Source organism: Perognathus longimembris, chromosome 1, assembly GCF_023159225.1.
Source record: "Perognathus longimembris pacificus isolate PPM17 chromosome 1, ASM2315922v1, whole genome shotgun sequence".
In the NCBI taxonomy this organism is placed as follows: domain Eukaryota; kingdom Metazoa; phylum Chordata; class Mammalia; order Rodentia; family Heteromyidae; genus Perognathus; species Perognathus longimembris.
Window position 1 is genome coordinate 162,430,542 of NC_063161.1, and position 15,264 is coordinate 162,445,805.

At 67.0% G+C, this 15,264-nt stretch overlaps 1 protein-coding gene across 1 annotated transcript in view; it reads right to left on the reverse strand.

The window, feature by feature from the left end:
• Window positions 1-219: 219 nt before the first annotated feature.
• Window positions 220-15,264, reverse strand: part of Exd3 (exonuclease 3'-5' domain containing 3) — a 78,734-nt gene continuing 63,689 nt past the window's right edge. Inside the window, 5 exon segments of the mRNA XM_048346861.1 lie at window positions 220-372; window positions 374-439; window positions 441-577; window positions 1,029-1,064; window positions 2,702-2,786. Coding sequence (XP_048202818.1) covers window positions 247-372; window positions 374-439; window positions 441-577; window positions 1,029-1,064; window positions 2,702-2,786 — 450 coding nt within the window. The 3' untranslated portion in view covers window positions 220-246.

A 15,264-nucleotide genomic window follows, 5' to 3' on the forward strand; every position in this document is an offset into this window, starting at 1 on the left:
TTGTAAGTTTTTAAAATTGTTATTATAAAGGTGGTATACTGAGGGTTTACAGTTGCATAAGTCAGGTGAAGAAGACATTTCTTTGGACAAAGTCACCCCACTTCTGGCATTTTTGGTGGTTAACTGGAGATATGAGTTGAATGGCCTTTTCTGCCCGGGCTGGCTTTGAACCGAGATCCTCGGATCTCAGCCTCCGAGTAGCTGGGATTGCAGGGTGTGCGCGAGCCACTGGTGCCTGGCCATTGGTCATGTTCTCTTTATTGTCCCACAGCCTCTGGCTGCCAGGCCCTCGGAAGGGGCGGAGGCGGGGCGGGGGGCCTCCTCCAGGAAGTCCTGGAAGTGCAGGGCGACGCGGGCCCGGTGGGACCCCTCCCCAGAAGATCTTCCCACAGCGCGTACAGCAATAGAAGTGCTGCAGCTCAGGCCTCCTCAGCACACCCCTCTGGGACCCCTGCCAGCTGCAGCCGGGTGCCGTTGCCCAGAGTGGCAGGGGTGCTGGCCTGCAGGTCCTCCAGTGCCAGCCAGCTGCAAGGGGGGTCACAGGCGCAGCCGCCAGGAGCTGCTTCTGAGCCTCTGCCTGGGAGACAGAAGCAGCACCTTGACCTCTCAGTCCCTCCCCTGCCCCTGGGCACAAGCGGGCCACAGCACCATGCCCAGCCACCCTTCTTCCTCATTGCTGTCTCTCCTCTCCACCCCACCTCTGCACCTCCCCTCAAGGGCCCCCCCACCCCCACCTGTACCTCCTCCCATCAAGGGCCCCCCACCCCCCACTCTGCACCTCCTCCCATCAAGGGCCCCTGGCCTCCCCCCTCCCCCCCTCTGTACCTCCTCCCATCAAGGGCTCCTGCCCGCCCCCCCCCCCCCCCCGTACCTCCTCCCATCAAGGGCCCCTGGCCCTTTGTCCTCAGCAAACCCCACCTGTTGGGCTGTGGAGCCCCCAGGCTGAGTCCTTTGCAGGGCCAAGATCCCTGCATTGGGCAGCTCAAGGCCCCCGGGCCCCTGGAGGAGCCCTGAGTGCTGGTGCTCACCTGGCTTCTTGTCCTTACTCTGGGCAGCTCCACCACCTGTTAGACAAGATGTCAGAGGGTGGAGAGATTGGGAGCCACAAGCACCACCCTGCGCCACCCCTTGGTGAGAGAGGCAAGGGGCCAAGGGCAGGGGCTGGAGAGGCTTCGGGGGTGATGGGCCCCCGGGGACTCACACCTTGGGACATTCTTGGGGCTCAAAGGTCTTTGGGAAAATGTTCTGGGCGGGAGATCTACTGATTAGGGCTCTGGGGGGCCTGGGAACCAGGGGAGCGGGGGCCGGCAAGCTCTTTGTGGTGATGAGCAGATAAGCCCACTGCCAAGGAGCCTATTTTGAAATCAGTCAGTGCCAGTGCGGGGTGGGCGGGCCCAGGGGGCCTTGAAAGACCTCAGGGACGGCTCCCGCTGGCTCTGATGGCTCTTCCCTCCCTGCTGTGACCGCACAGGGCCACTGCCGAGCCGAGGGCAGTTGTGGCTGAGAAGTTGTGGCACGGTCCAGGGAGGTGGCCCCCTGCTGCGGACACTCCTCAGGTGCTCGGCAAATGCTTTTGCGCGGATGGCCTCTGATGAATTCAGACAGGACAAGGAGGGCACAGCCTCTCCCTAGAGCCCAGGAGGCTGTGATTTCCATCTGGCTTCTGCCTCTCCCAAGTCTTTCTGCCACCCCCCCCCCGCCCCTTCTTCTGATTGTGGGTCTTGAACTCCCTGAGCTTTTGCTCAAGACTAGTGGTCTGGAGATTAATTGGAGATAAGGATCTCACAGAGGAGCTGGGAATATGGCCTAGTGGCAAGGGTGCTTGCCTCATATACATGAGGGCCCTGGGTTCGATTCCTCAGCACCACATATACAGAAAAATGGCCAGACGTGGCGCTGTGGCTCAAGTGGCAGAGTGCTAGCCTTGAGCAAAAAGAAGCCAGGGACAGTGCCCAGGCCCTGAGTTCAAGGGCAAAAAAAAAAAAAAAAAAAAGGATCTCACAGACTTTCCTGCCGGGGCTGGATTTGAACTGCGATCCTTAGCTCTCAGCCTGCTGAGGAGGCCCTGGCTCCCGGCCAGTCCTATTATCACCCTGCACCTCTGTGACTAGTGAGTTTCCCCTTCCACCTAGGGGGACTGGATGGGGACACCTGGGTGAGGCCTGTGGGGGCTGCAGCTGGTGGCCCCCGGGACAGGCGGATCCCCTCTCCTCCCTCCTCCTCTGGGAGGCTGACGGCTGCCCAGGAGGAACCGAGGCAGGCCTCAGCCCACCCACTGCAGGAGTGGGCAGTCGTTCCCCGAGGCGGGGCAGCTGCGGGGGAGGCAGGGGCAGCCTGGAGGGGCACGGGCTGCCAGGAGGGCGCCTGCCTCCCCTGCGTCTCGGCCCTCGCCGCGTGTGCCTGTGTACAGATGCGGTGGGGGTGAGCTGAGGGGCACACTCACGCGTGGGCACACATGCACGTGAGGGTGCAGACGTGAGCACCACGCGCGGGCAGGGCCCGCCAGAGAGGACGGTAAACACAGCCGCGGAGGGGGCTGAGGGCCTGGGCGCCTGGCTGCTGGCGCGACGGGCAAGCACGGTCACCCCCCCCCCCCCCATCCCCGGACGTCCAGGGCTGGACCGGGCCCGGGCATCTCCCCAGCTTCCCCTGAGCGAGGCCCGGCCACCCCGCCGCTGCCCCGCATCTGGGGTGTCCTCACCCGTGCCGCCGGGACTCTGTGGATGGCCGCTGAGCTGCATCATCAAGGCCTTGGAGATCTTCAGGTACTCGTCACCATTGCAGGCCTGCAGCAAGGAGGGCTTGCTGCAGCCTGCGCCCGGCTCCTCCGGCACCCCCGCCCCGGTGCCGGGCTCCCTGCTGGCAGCTCGCCTAGCCAGGCAGGGCAGGGAGAGACAACGGCCCCCTCGCCCCAACTCAGTCCCCCGGGAGCCCTCCCTGACTGCCGGCCTCTCCTGGGGGTGGGCAGCTTCTGCGAACCCAGGCTGCACAGGCTCTGCCCGCTCCCAGGGCGCCCGGCGGAGGTCCCGTGCAACCCGCTGCGCTCAGTGCCTCCGCTCCGCCAGCCTCTGCGTCTCACCACCCGTGTTCCCCAGGGAGGCCGGGCACCTGCCCTGGTCTCAGAAGGCCGGTGGCTCCGTAGGGGGCCTTGTGCACCGCGTGCAGCCAAGTCCTAGGCCATCTGTGTGGGATGGCAAGGGCTCAGCCCTGGGATCCGCTGGCCGCCCCGGGGCACGGCAGGGAGGCTCGGCCACGGGCCCCGCTGTCCTGACTGTCCCGGCAGCAGCCACCCATCGCCTGGAAAAGGAGACAGGCGTCGACCCCAGGATTTTCAGGGCAAAGCAGGGTGGGGTCGTGGGCAGGTGCTTCCGGACTCTGCAGCACCTAGGAAAGGGGGGTCCCCGGGACGCCACGTGGAGACACAAGAAGAGGGCAGCGGGGAGCTGTGGTCTCCTGTGATCACATCCAGTCCCCACTCCACTCAGGAGCCCCGGAGAGCCGGGTGGGTGGCTGACAGCTGGAGTCCTGGTTGTGCCCCGCGGGTGTGTGCCATGCCAGGCGCTTCCTCCTCACCCACGCCGCCTTTTCCCACAGGGCTTTCAACACCAGGAGGTGGCGTGACCCGGGGGCTCCGCTGCCACCTCTGGCCCGGGAGCTCCCCCGCCCCTGCACCAGGTGCTGGGGTCGGTGGGCAGGCGGGGCTCTGGGGTGCAGGGCCTGGCCCGCGCGGTGCCGGCGACTGTCCCCTCCTTCCCGGAAGCCCCCGACCGCTTGTGGAGGCTTCTGCGGCCCGAGCTGCCTCAGCCCCGCTGCTGGGCCTGCTCCCAGTTGGGGGTTTCTTGGGGCAGGCGTGTGTGAGCGGCCGCGGCGGGCCTAACTGCAGAAGGGCCTCTACCGCTGCCCGGGCTGCCCACCGGAGCCCAGGCCCTGCTCTGCCCAGGCCGTGTCGTTCCCGAGTGGGGAGGGGGGAGGCCCCCCTCCTCGCGTGGGGCCTGCTGGCCCTCGGGAGCCGGGGCCGGTGTGCAGCCTGGGCGGGGCCGCCGGCCCGTGCTGAGTCACTCCCAGGCCACCGCCCAGCGCGGTCCGCAAGGACCCGGCCCCACCTTCGGGAACCACGAGTGCTGGTTTTCCCACGGGTCCACTGCAGGCTCAAGGGCCCTGCTGTCACCTCAGTAGGCCCCAGGAGCCCTGCCTGGGCCGGAAAAGCCGGTTCTGCACCTTTGAAGGCATCCCCCGCCCTGCCTCCGCCCGGGGCTCCCCTCCACACGCGGCCCCCACCCGGGGTCCCTCTGCCCACCTCCCATCCACGCCGGAGGCTGCGGCCCGTCCCTGCGCACGCGGCTGACCGCTCCGTACGGGAGATGGGCGGTGTGGGGTGCCGTCCGCCCTGCTGGACCGGCACGGGGGGACGCTGGCTGCCGGGACCTTCCCGCCCGCCGCCGCCTCGCCCTCCCCTGCACTCCGGGGCCAGCCACCTCCTCTGCTCTCCCATTTTGCAGAAAAGGGCCGTGCGGAAGCAAACGGGGGTCCCAGTCATTGGCCAAGTCCTTCCTCGGCCTGCTCCACCAGACCAGGGCTTCAGGGTGTCATGGATCTGGGTCGGCCCTCCGCAGAGCCCCGTGCTAGGCACAGCCGGGAGGCCGGCCGGCTGGCGTGGGCTCTCTCTCCCTTCAGCCGGGGGAGCCCCAGGGCAGGGCTGGCCCCCACCCCCAGAGCCCGGGTGGGAGGGAGGAGCACCCTGGGGGTGTGGGAAGGCCCAGGTGAGCGAGGGCAGGAGGGGCTGGGAAGTCTCTCCACGGCCTGGTCCCAGGGGTCCGCCTGCAGGCCCGGTTCTCCCGGCCGGCCGTGAGGTCCCAACACCGCGTTCGGCCCTCCCGGCACTTCCGCCGGAGGCAAGTGCTGGCGGGGATCGGGCCGGGGAGGGGAGGCTCCCCCGCCCCCCGGGCGGGCCATCAGCCAGCGAAGGGTGCCCCGTGGACCTTCAGTCATGTTCCGCGGCCCCTTCCCCCTCCAGACGTGAGCAGGAGTGACGGGGGGAGCCGACCTGGCCATGCTCCAAGCTGACCCCCCCGTGAGGTGCCCCTCAACCCTGGGTGGTGCGCTGCGTGTAAGAAGAGGGGCCAAAGCATTCGTGGCTATCCCGGGACGTCTGACCACTGGAGGGGCGGGCAGCCGCCTCTGGGTGGGCTGTGTCCCAGGGTGCCGGCAGCTCAGGGGGTGACGGGCTATCCAAGTCACAATGTCCTCTCTCGGGCTCTCCAGGAGTGTCTGTGTCCTCTGCCCAGGTGCCCACTTGGGCACACTGGCCACACCCTGTCTGTGTGCCCGCAAGTACATCGGCCTGGCCGGCGTGGGTAGAGGCGTGCCCTCGGGGCCCTTAGTAGCAACCCTGGTCAGGCCACAGGGGGCAGAGGGCAAAGCCGGAGGGGAGCTTCCTGTGGCCTTGCACCGGCCCCTCCCTGGGCGGATAGCAGAGGCCACACTAACTGAGGCTACCAGCCTCTCTCGTGGACACTCCAGTCCCAAGCAACCCTGAGGCTCCAGGCCACGGTGGGGAGGGGGGGCAAGGAGAGGCTGGGAGTCCACAGGGAATGAGGAATGGGCCCAGGAGCCTTGGGGGCCGGGCAGAGGTGACGGGCATGCTTCCATGGCCTTGCCCTGGGATTCTCATGACCACTTCTCCCTACCCAGCAGGAACCTGGTACAGCCCAGAAGTCCAGGGCCAGGGCAGGGTCAAGACCAAGCCACTGAGGTAGGCTGGCTGGGGGCTTCTCTCTCTCTCTCTCTTTTGGTGGTGGTCCAAGCTTGAACTCAGGGCCTAGTACTTGACCACTTTGAGCTACAGTCTCATTTCTAGCTTTTAATTGGAGATAAGAGTCTCATGGACTTTCCTGCCCTGGCTGGCTTTTGAACAGTGATCCTCGATTTACCTCTCCTGACTGCTGCTCTGGCCTCCCCCTCTGGACCCCTGGCCTCTGTCCAACATCTGGCTGTGCCCAGGCTCTGGTCCCCTGCCGCCCCCACGCCCCTCGAGCAGGCCCAGGCAGGGGACTTGGCTAAGCGGTCTGCACTCCTCTCCAGGGAGGTGGGGAGCTTCGTGGAATTGGGATGCTGAGGGCAAGGGACACGGATGCCACCGCCCACCTGCTGCCTGCAGAAAAAGTCACCTGCGCATGGAAAAGCACCCGGCACCTTCCACACACGGACACAGCTGCCCCTGGCAAGGGAGGCTCACTCTGGGGGAGAGGAGGTTCCTTTGCTGCTGACCCTGGAGTACTGACTGGGCATTTGGTCCTTGCCGAGCCCCCTGGTGGGCTTTGACCCTAGCCTGGCTTGTCCGCTCTGGCCTGCTCCGGGGAGCTTTCTGACAAATGGTGTCAGGCTAGAGGTATCCCCTGACACCTTGCTAGACGGGGCAGGACTGGGCCTAGGAGGAAGCAATTAGCCGGCCACAGCCTGGGTCTGCTCCACACCTCACTCTCCCATGCTGTCCAGGGAGCAGCATGTGGCCCCCCAGTTGTCTGCCCTCGGGGTCACCTGAGTCTCCCCTTACGCGGAGTGGATCTTGGCTTGCCACCCTCTGACGGGCACAGGCCTACTCTAAAGGCTCCACCAGCCAAGCACTGTGTCTCAAAAAATACGGTTACGGTCTTCTGGGGCGATGGGCCTGGGGTGGGCAGAGGGTCCGGGGCTGCTGGGTATTTTTCTGGGGCGATGGGCCTGGGGTGGGCAGAGGGTCCGGGGCTGCTGGGTACACAGGAGGCTCTGGCTTGGGACGTTTCTGTAACCCAGTGATGATGCTTTCCTGTCACATGAGGCATGCTGTCCCTCTCCTTCCTGGCGGCCTCCACCCCCAGCCCCGGGAGGGAGCCTAGAGCCTGTAGCTGAGGATGGCAGACCTGGCAGGGCTCTGCCCCGTGGCCCCTGCCCCACCCCTTGGCCCAGGAAGGGCAGTTCCCACGGCCTGGTCCCTCCCCAACTGCCTGCTGCTGGTCCCTTTGTGCAGCCTGGACAATGTCTGCACAGACAAGTGGGGGAGGGGCCTGGGGTCCTCCTCCCTGGTGAGAGTCCCCTGGGAGGGTCAGGGCCGGCCGGGCCCCCAGCCTGTGCCCGGTGCTCCCTGTAGGAGGGCTGTGGGGTGGGACAGAGGGCCCTTGGGTCCAGGCCCAAGCAGGCCAGGGGGGTGTGCCATTGGGGGTGTCTCAGAAGCACCCGGAGACCCAAGGTCACCTTTTTTCTTGGTGCCAGATACAGAACCCATGGACTTGAGCATGCGGCCCACCACTGAACTACAACAGAGCCTCAGTGGACACAGCCTGGGAGGGGGTCGTGTGTGGCCGTGACTGCTGCCCACGAGGCCACCCCACGGCCGCAGTCAGGGGACGGTCACAGCCCCTCAAACCGACGGCCCGGTTTGCGTAAGGTGTTTTCAGAAATGCCCATTTAGCAGGTCTGCGTTTGTGTGGCTAAGACCTGGGGGGGGGGACGGAGGGGGGCCCGGTGGGCCCCGGGCGGGCAGGGCAGCGGCCTGGGCATGGCCGGGCCCATTCTGCCACCACTTCCATGTGGCACGGGGTCCCGGCCACTCAGGAGCCCGGGGGTGGAGGGGTGGGGGGTGGAGGGGGGGGCTCTGGGCTCTCCGCCCAGGCTCAGGGGCCGGGCGCCGGCTCCCCCAGCCCCGTCCCGGGGCCCCGTCGCCGTCCCCGTCCCGCTGCACACCGGGTCCCGGGCCCTGGGGCGCCCCGCCCCTCCCCCTCCCCCCGCGGGGGCCGCGGTTCCCAGGCGGGGGAGGGGCGGCGGCCGTGAGAACGCGCCTGGCTGGGCGCGTGGGAAAGCGGGGGGAGGGGCGGGGCGGGGCGGGCGGGGCGCGCCTGGGAACGGCCCCCGCCCTCCCGCCCGCCCCCCGCTCCCCCTCCCCGCCCGCCGCGGCCTTTGAAAGCCACTCAGGGAGCCGGCCCGATTCAAAAGCCAACGGCCGCCGCGCGCCTTCCCGCCCCGGTGGCCGCGTCTTGACACGGGCTCCACGCTGGCCCGGCCGGCCGGGGTCCCGGGGCGCCCCCAGGACGAGGCCTCTGTGGGGCGGGGGGGGCGGGGGGCGCGGGGGCTGGCACACGCGGGGCGCTGGGGGCGCGGGCAGGGGGGGGCGCGGGGGCTGGCACACGCGGGGCGCGGGGGGCAGTGGGTGCGGGGCTGGCACACGCGGGGGGCGGGGGCAGTGGGTGCGGGGCTGGCACACGCGGGGCGCGGGGGCAGTGGGTGCGGGGCTGGCACACGCGGGGCGCGGGGGCAGTGGGTGCGGGGCTGGCACACGCGGGGGGTGGGCGTGGCAGTGGGTGCGGGGCTGGCACACGCGGGGGGCGGGGGCAGTGGGTGCGGGGCTGGCACACGCGGGGCGCTTGGGGACAGTGGGGCGCGCGGGGGCTGGCACACGCGGGGCGCTTGGGGACAGTGGGGGGCGCGGGGCTGGCACACGCGGGGGGGGTGGCGTGGCAGTGGGTTGCGGGGCTGGCACACGCGGGGGGGTGGCGTGGCAGTGGGTGCGGGGCTGGCACACGCGGGGGTGGCGTGGCAGTGGGTGCGGGGCTGGCACACGCGGGGGGCGGGGGGCAGTGGGGGGCGCGGGGCTGGCACACGCGGGGGGCGGGGGCAGTGGGGGGCGCGGGGGCTGGCACACGCGGGGGGCGGGGCAGTGGGGGGCGTGGGGCTGGCACACGCGGGGCGCGGGGGCTGGGGCAGTGGGGGGCGTGGGGCTGGCACACCGCGGGGGCGCTTGGGGACAGTGGGGCGCGCGGGGGCTGGCACACGCGGGGCGCTGGGGGGCGCGGGCAGGGGGGGCGCGGGGCTGGCACACGCGGGGGGCGGGGGCAGTGGGGGGGCGCGGGGCTGGCACACGCGGGGCGCTTGGGGACAGTGGGGGGCGCGGGGACACGGAGCGGTGGGCGCGCAGGGGAGGCTGCACCGTGGGAGCTTCTGGGCTGGCGGGGCTGTCACCGCCCTCGGTGGGCAGACGCGGGGGCGGGCGCACTGTGGGCCTCTCCAGAGGGACAGCGGAGTTGAACTTGACAGGGATCCCTTCCCTCCTCCCCAAACTCTTTTTCCTGAGTTGCTGGGGGTGGGTGGGTGGCCTCTGCTAGTCTTATGGGGCTCTGGGGTTCCAGAAGGCTGGAGCCCCTCAGGAAGGCCCTGAGGCCCACCTGCTCAGGACCCCCCAGAGTGTGCCAGAATGGCCCCTTCCTGTGGAGCAAGCCTTATCACCCAGAGCACCCTCTCCAGTTCCCTGGCGGGCTGTCCTGTCCCAGTTTCTGCCCCTTCCAGCTTCTGGAGCTATCAGAACTGTGACTGAACCAGGAGTTAAGGGCTGGCTGGTGGCTCACCCCTGTAATCCTCCTCAGGAGGCTCAGATTTGAGGACTGTGGTTCAAAGCCAGCCTGGGCTGGAAAGTCTGTGAGACTCTTCTCTCCACTTAACTACCAGAAGACCGCACGTGGAGCTGTGACTCAAAGTGGTGGAGAGCTAGCCTTGAGCAAAAAGGGCTCAGGGACAGTGACCCGGCCTGGGGCGAGTTCAAACCTCTAGGCCAAGAAAGAAAAAAAAAAAGGCTGGCTGTTGAAGTCTTTCAACCAGCACTGATAGGAGTCTTGGTCACTACTGCCCTGCCCGGTGCGCCCCCCCCCCCCCCCTCCAGCAATCAGGCCCTTGAGGCTGGGGTGGCTGGACTGCACTCGGGAGGATGGCTAGCACTTGCGCAGGAGTCTCCAGTCTCTGACTTTTCCTCTGGGCCCCCTGCCTCTGTGGCTAAAGTTGGAACAGTGGCTGCCCAGTCTGGTTACCAGTGCCCAGCACTCCTAGGACCGTGCAACAGCCCGAGGCCCCAGGGGCAGCAGGGGCCCACAGACTCCTTGCTGAAAGGGGCCCCGCCCAGGCTGCTCACCAGGGACCTGGGGCGTGTACTGGACAGGAGTGGGCTGGCCACACATTCCGAGTAACTTGGAGGCTGCTTACTGCACTATGGAGGGTCAGAATCTGCCACAGGACGGAGTAAGAAACTGGAAGGAGGCAGGAGGTGGGGGAGGCGAGGGGCAGGAGCTAGGTGTGGGGTGGGTAGGATCCTGGGGGGCAGGGGCCCAGGGGCAGGAACCGGGGACACACAGAGCCCCAGGAGGACCTGTCCTCAACAAGAGGAGCAAGTGTTTCCTCTACATGGGCTGTGGCCAGAGGCCACCGCAGACCAAAGGAGTCCCAGGGGGCAGCCTCAGGGTGGGAGGCTGGGGCTGTCCGCAGATCAGACCTGACTCGCTGGGAAGCAGGTGAGGGCTGAAGCGTGTGGCCAAGGCGCCAGCGGGAGCCAGCCACTGTAGTGTAAGGGTAGTGTGGGCAGCTGCCCTTGGCTGGGAGTTCTAAAACCCTAGGTGCCCAGGGCGCAATCCGGCCAGCAGAGCCAGCAGGTCCTGGGCATTTGGAGCTGGGGTTGTCAGCCTTCTAGGGGTCTCTGGTGAGAACGTGGCTAGATTCCAGCTGTGACTCGGCTTTTCTGGAAACTCTGAAGCAGTTGTGCCACTGGTACCCAGGCCAGGCCCCGTGTTTGTTCCTGACTGCCCAGAATCCTGCTCCTCTCCCCGCACCACTGCCTCAGAGGCTCTCCTGCACTCTGCCAGCATAGAAGAAGGGTCAGGGCTGAGGACACAGGTCAGGGAGGGGGGAACTTCTGGCCTCTCTCTGTCCCCGGACCGCGGGTCAGTATGGGAGGCAGTGCCGGCCTGGGCCGCTGGCTGGACTGTGGCCCTGGGTGTGGAGGAATGGGGCACTGCCAGCATCCTCAGATATCCGGAAGATCCTGAACCACTGCAGCTCTGTGCTGTGGCCTTCAAAGGACCCTAGGGCTGCTCTCCCTGACTTCTGTGGGACACCACGGCTGGCTGTGTCCCAGAGCCCCCCCGAGGCAGAGCTGCTTGGCCTCGAGGGACGGCTGTGTCTGAGGCCTTGATGTCACTGCTCACAGGGCCGCAGCCTGCTCCCTGCCATGGTGAGGACCAGAGGGACAGTAAAAAATAGATGCTGTACCCAGTCACGTCAGGGGTTCATGTTTAGGTTTTTTTTTTTAACTCAAATTTCTTTGATAAAATATTTTCCCATGGTGGACAGCACTGGGAACCTCCCTTTGATAGTTTTTTTTTTTTTTGGCCAGTCCTGGGCCTTGGACTCAGGGCCCGAGCACCATCCCTGGCTTCTTCCAGCTCAAGCTAGCACTCTGCCACTTGAGCCACAGCGCCGCTTCTGGCCGTTTTCTGTATATGTGGTGCTGGGGAATCGAACCTAGGGCCTCGTGTATCCGAGGCAGGCACTCTTGCCACTAGGCTATATCCCCAGCCCTTTTTTTTTTTTTTTTTTTTTTTTGTCTGTGGTGGGGCTTGAACTCTGGGCCTGGCACTGTCCCTGAGCTCTTCAGCTCAAGGCTAGCGCTCTGCCACTTGAGCCACAGCACCGTTTCCAGTTTTCTGGAGAGTCGCGTGGACTTTCCTGCCCAGGCTGGCTTTGAACTGCGACCCTCAGCTCTCAGCCTCCTGAGTAGCTAGGATGACAGGCGTGAGCCGCTCACTGGTGCCCGACTTGGTAGAGTCGGCTCAGTTTAGGTTGCCAGACCCCCCCTCCTCACGACGGGGACCCTCCCTGTCCTCGTGGTGGGCACCCTCCCCCTCGTGCTGTCCTGGGTGTGAGGTGAGCGTCCGCTGTGGCTCCGCTGAACGTGCGGCTCTCTGTCCTCAAGCACAGATACCTCAGAAGCTGACCCTGACCCCCCCCCCCAGTGGACCCCAGCTTAGCCTCAACCCACTCCCCATGGCCTCATTGGGACACCATACATCGATGGGGTTCCTCTGGGAACCCCACCAAAATAGCAGAAGGAAGGAAAAGAAAATGGAAACTCATCTGGGTGGCAGCAGATTTCTAGGGAGGCAGCCGACTCTGGCCTGGTTGGGGACAGTGAAGGCTCTGACACAGACCTCTGGGCAGTCCCAGGGAGGACAGCCAACAGCCCTCTAGGCCAGACCCCGGAGCCGTGCCGGAGGGCTCTGGCCTTTCCACCCGACAGCCCCCCTGTCCACGGAGGCCCTGCTAGGTCAGTCTGGCAGATGCCCCTCTGTGGGTTTGTGGCCATAGTTGTAAGTGTCCGTGTGGGTTTCATGTCAGTACAACTGTGCCCTGGCCCCAGGGGGCCAGGGTGGACTGGTGCCTGCCGGGGCCACTATGCCAAGTTCTCCCTGACTTCCTTTTCCAGCACCCCGGACGAGGCTGTGGTGGCATTCCAGGCCCACTGCGAGGCTCCCCAAAGCCAATGCTGGGGACAACCGAGGGCTGCCCAGCCTGGGAAGGGCTTCCTCCTCCACACAGGCCTCCGCCAGGTCTCCTGGTCCTGCCGAGAGACCTGAGAACATCTCCAGGCTCCTCACCCCTGCCCCCTGCACCTCACCTGCAAGCCCTGTCCTCCAGACTCCTCACCCCTGCCCCCTGCACAGCACCTGCAAGGCCAGGTCCTCCAGACTCCTCACCCCTGCCCCAGGCTCCTCACCCCTGCCCCCTGCACAGCACCTGCAAGGCCAGGTCCTCCAGACTCCTCACCCCTGCCCCCTGCACCTCACCTGCAAGCCCTGTCCCCAGACTTCTCACCCCTGCCCCCTGCACCTCACCTGCAAGCCCTGTCCTCCAGACTCCTCACCCCTGCCCCCCTGCACAGCACCTGCAAGCCCTGTCGTCCAGACTCCTCACCCCTGTCCCCTGCACAGCACCTGCAAGGCCAGGTCCTCCAGACTCCTCACCCCTGCCCCCTGCACAGCACCTGCAAGCCCTGTCCTCCAGACTCCTCACCCCTGCCCCCTGCACAGCACCTGCAAGCCCTGTCCTCCAGACTCCTCACCCCTGCCCCCTGCACAGCACCTGCAAGCCCTGTCCCCAGACTTCTCACCCCTGCCCCCCTGCACAGCACCTGCAAGGCCTGTCCCCAGACTCCTCACCCCTGCCCCCTGCACAGCACCTGCAAGCCCTGTCCTCCAGACTCCTCACCCCTGCCCCCTGCACAGCACCTGCAAGCCCTGTCCTCCAGACTCCTCACCCCTGCCCCCTGCACCTCACCTGCAAGGCCTGTCCTCCAGACTCCTCACCCCTGCCCCCTGCACAGCACCTGCAAGCCCTGTCGTCCAGACTCCTCACCCCTGCCCCCTGCACAGCACCTGCAAGGCCAGGTCCTCCAGACTCCTCACCCCTGCCCCCTGCACAGCACCTGCAAGGCCTGTCCCCAGACTCCTCACCCCTGCCCCCTGCACAGCACCTGCAAGGCCTGTCCCCAGGCCCCTCACCCCTGCACCTCACCTGCAGGCCCTGTCCTCCAGACTCCTCACCCCTGCCCCCTGCACAGCACCTGCAAGACCTGTCGTCCAGACTCCTCACCCCTGTCCCCTGCACAGCACCTGCAAGCCTGTCCTCCAGACTCCTCACCCCTGCCCCCTGCACAGCACCTGCAAGGCTGTCCCCAGACTCCTCACCCCTGCCCCCTGCACAGCACCTGCAAGGCCTGTCCCCAGACTCCTCACCCCTCGCCTCTGCACCTCACCTGCAGGCCCTGTCTCCAGACTCCTCACCCCTGCCCTCTCCCTGCACCTCACCTGCAGGCCCTGCCCCCAGGCTCCTCACCCCTGCCCCTTGCACCTCACCTGCAGGCCCTGCCCCCAGGCTCCTCACCCCTGCCCCCTCCCTGCACCTCACCTGCAGGCCCAGTCCCCAGGCCCCTCACCCCTGCCCCCCTCCCTGCACCTCACCTGCAGGCCCTGTCCCCAGGCCCCTCACCCCTCGCCTCTGCACCTCACCTGCAGGCCCTGTCTCCAGACTCCTCACCCCTGCCCTCTCCCTGCACCTCACCTGCAGGCCCTGCCCCCAGGCTCCTCACCCCTGCCCCCTCCCTGCACCTCACCTGCAGGCCCTGTCCCCAGGCCCCTCACCCCTGCCCCCTCCCTGCACCTCGCCTGCAGGCCCTGTCCCCAGGCCCCTCACCCCCTCGCCTCTGCACCTCACCTGCAGGCCCTGTCTCCAGACTCCTCACCCCTGCCCTCTCCCTGCACCTCACCTGCAGGCCCTGCCCCCAGGCTCCTCACCCCTGCCCCCTCCCTGCACCTCGCCTGCAGGCCCTGTCCCCAGGCCCCTCACCCCCTCGGCCTCACTCTGAGCTCTGGTCTTTGTGCCCATGGGTGGGTGCTCCCACAGCTGTCAGCCACCAGTGAGGGGCCTGCCCAGCATGTCCACCCAGCCCCGAGGCCCTTCACTCAGGGGAGGCCCTGCAATGTGCCTAGCAGGGGTCCCTGTCCACCCTGCCTGGAGCCCGGGCCCTCGGGACCCTCAGTCCTCCTCCCAGGCCGGGCCTGTGGGGGGTTCAGGCACTGTCCTCTCTGACCTGCGCACTTGCTGGCCCCCTACCCAGTGCAGCACTGGCCCTACACCTCTCACAGACCTCTGTCCTCGGGCCGGTCCTCTTGCTTGCGGGGCAGCAGCCTTGGCCTGGCGCTGCAGGGCTGTGGCACGGAGGGCATCAGCCTCTCCAGCGCCATTGGTGCACAGGGGCGAGGCAGCCCACACGTGCCCAGGTGGGGTCCGGGCCGAGGCTCCCTCACTGACCTCTATTCTCTATGCCAGGCTGCCGTGCCTCCCTCCCTTCACCTGGCTCCTCACGGGTCTCAAGAGCCCTGGGCCAGACACCCCTGCAGTGCTTCTGCCTGCTTGAGGCTCCTGCTGGAGGAGAGGCTTCCTCCAGCTACCCCACTTCCTGTTTTCTCAAGAAAACGCAGCCGTCAAGGTTCTGAAATGCTCATTAAAACGCCTCCCCGGGCGTCCGGACATCCTGGGGTCTTTACAGCACTTGCCTGGCAGAGCGCAGACAAAGAGAGGACGTGGTTCCTGTGCCCAGAGCTCAGCACCAGAGGAAGAGGCCCCCAGCACGCACTTCCTACCCACAGGGAAGCCCAGCCCCAGAGGGCAGCCAGGTCACTTCGCGTCCCAGGCGGGGAGCGGAAGGCCCGGGAGGCGCGGCCGCCAGGCCAGAGCGCCACCTTCACCTCCCAGGTGCAAAGAACTCGTGCCCTGAGCGACTGGGCGGAGATGGGCACCCCGGGCTCCTCCGGGCCGGCGGGGGGCTGGCCTGGGCCGTGGCCACCACGGGGAGGCTGATGTGCACACACCAAAGAGCCCAGGAGCAGTGCTCAGCTGCCTCCCCTGCGTGGCGTG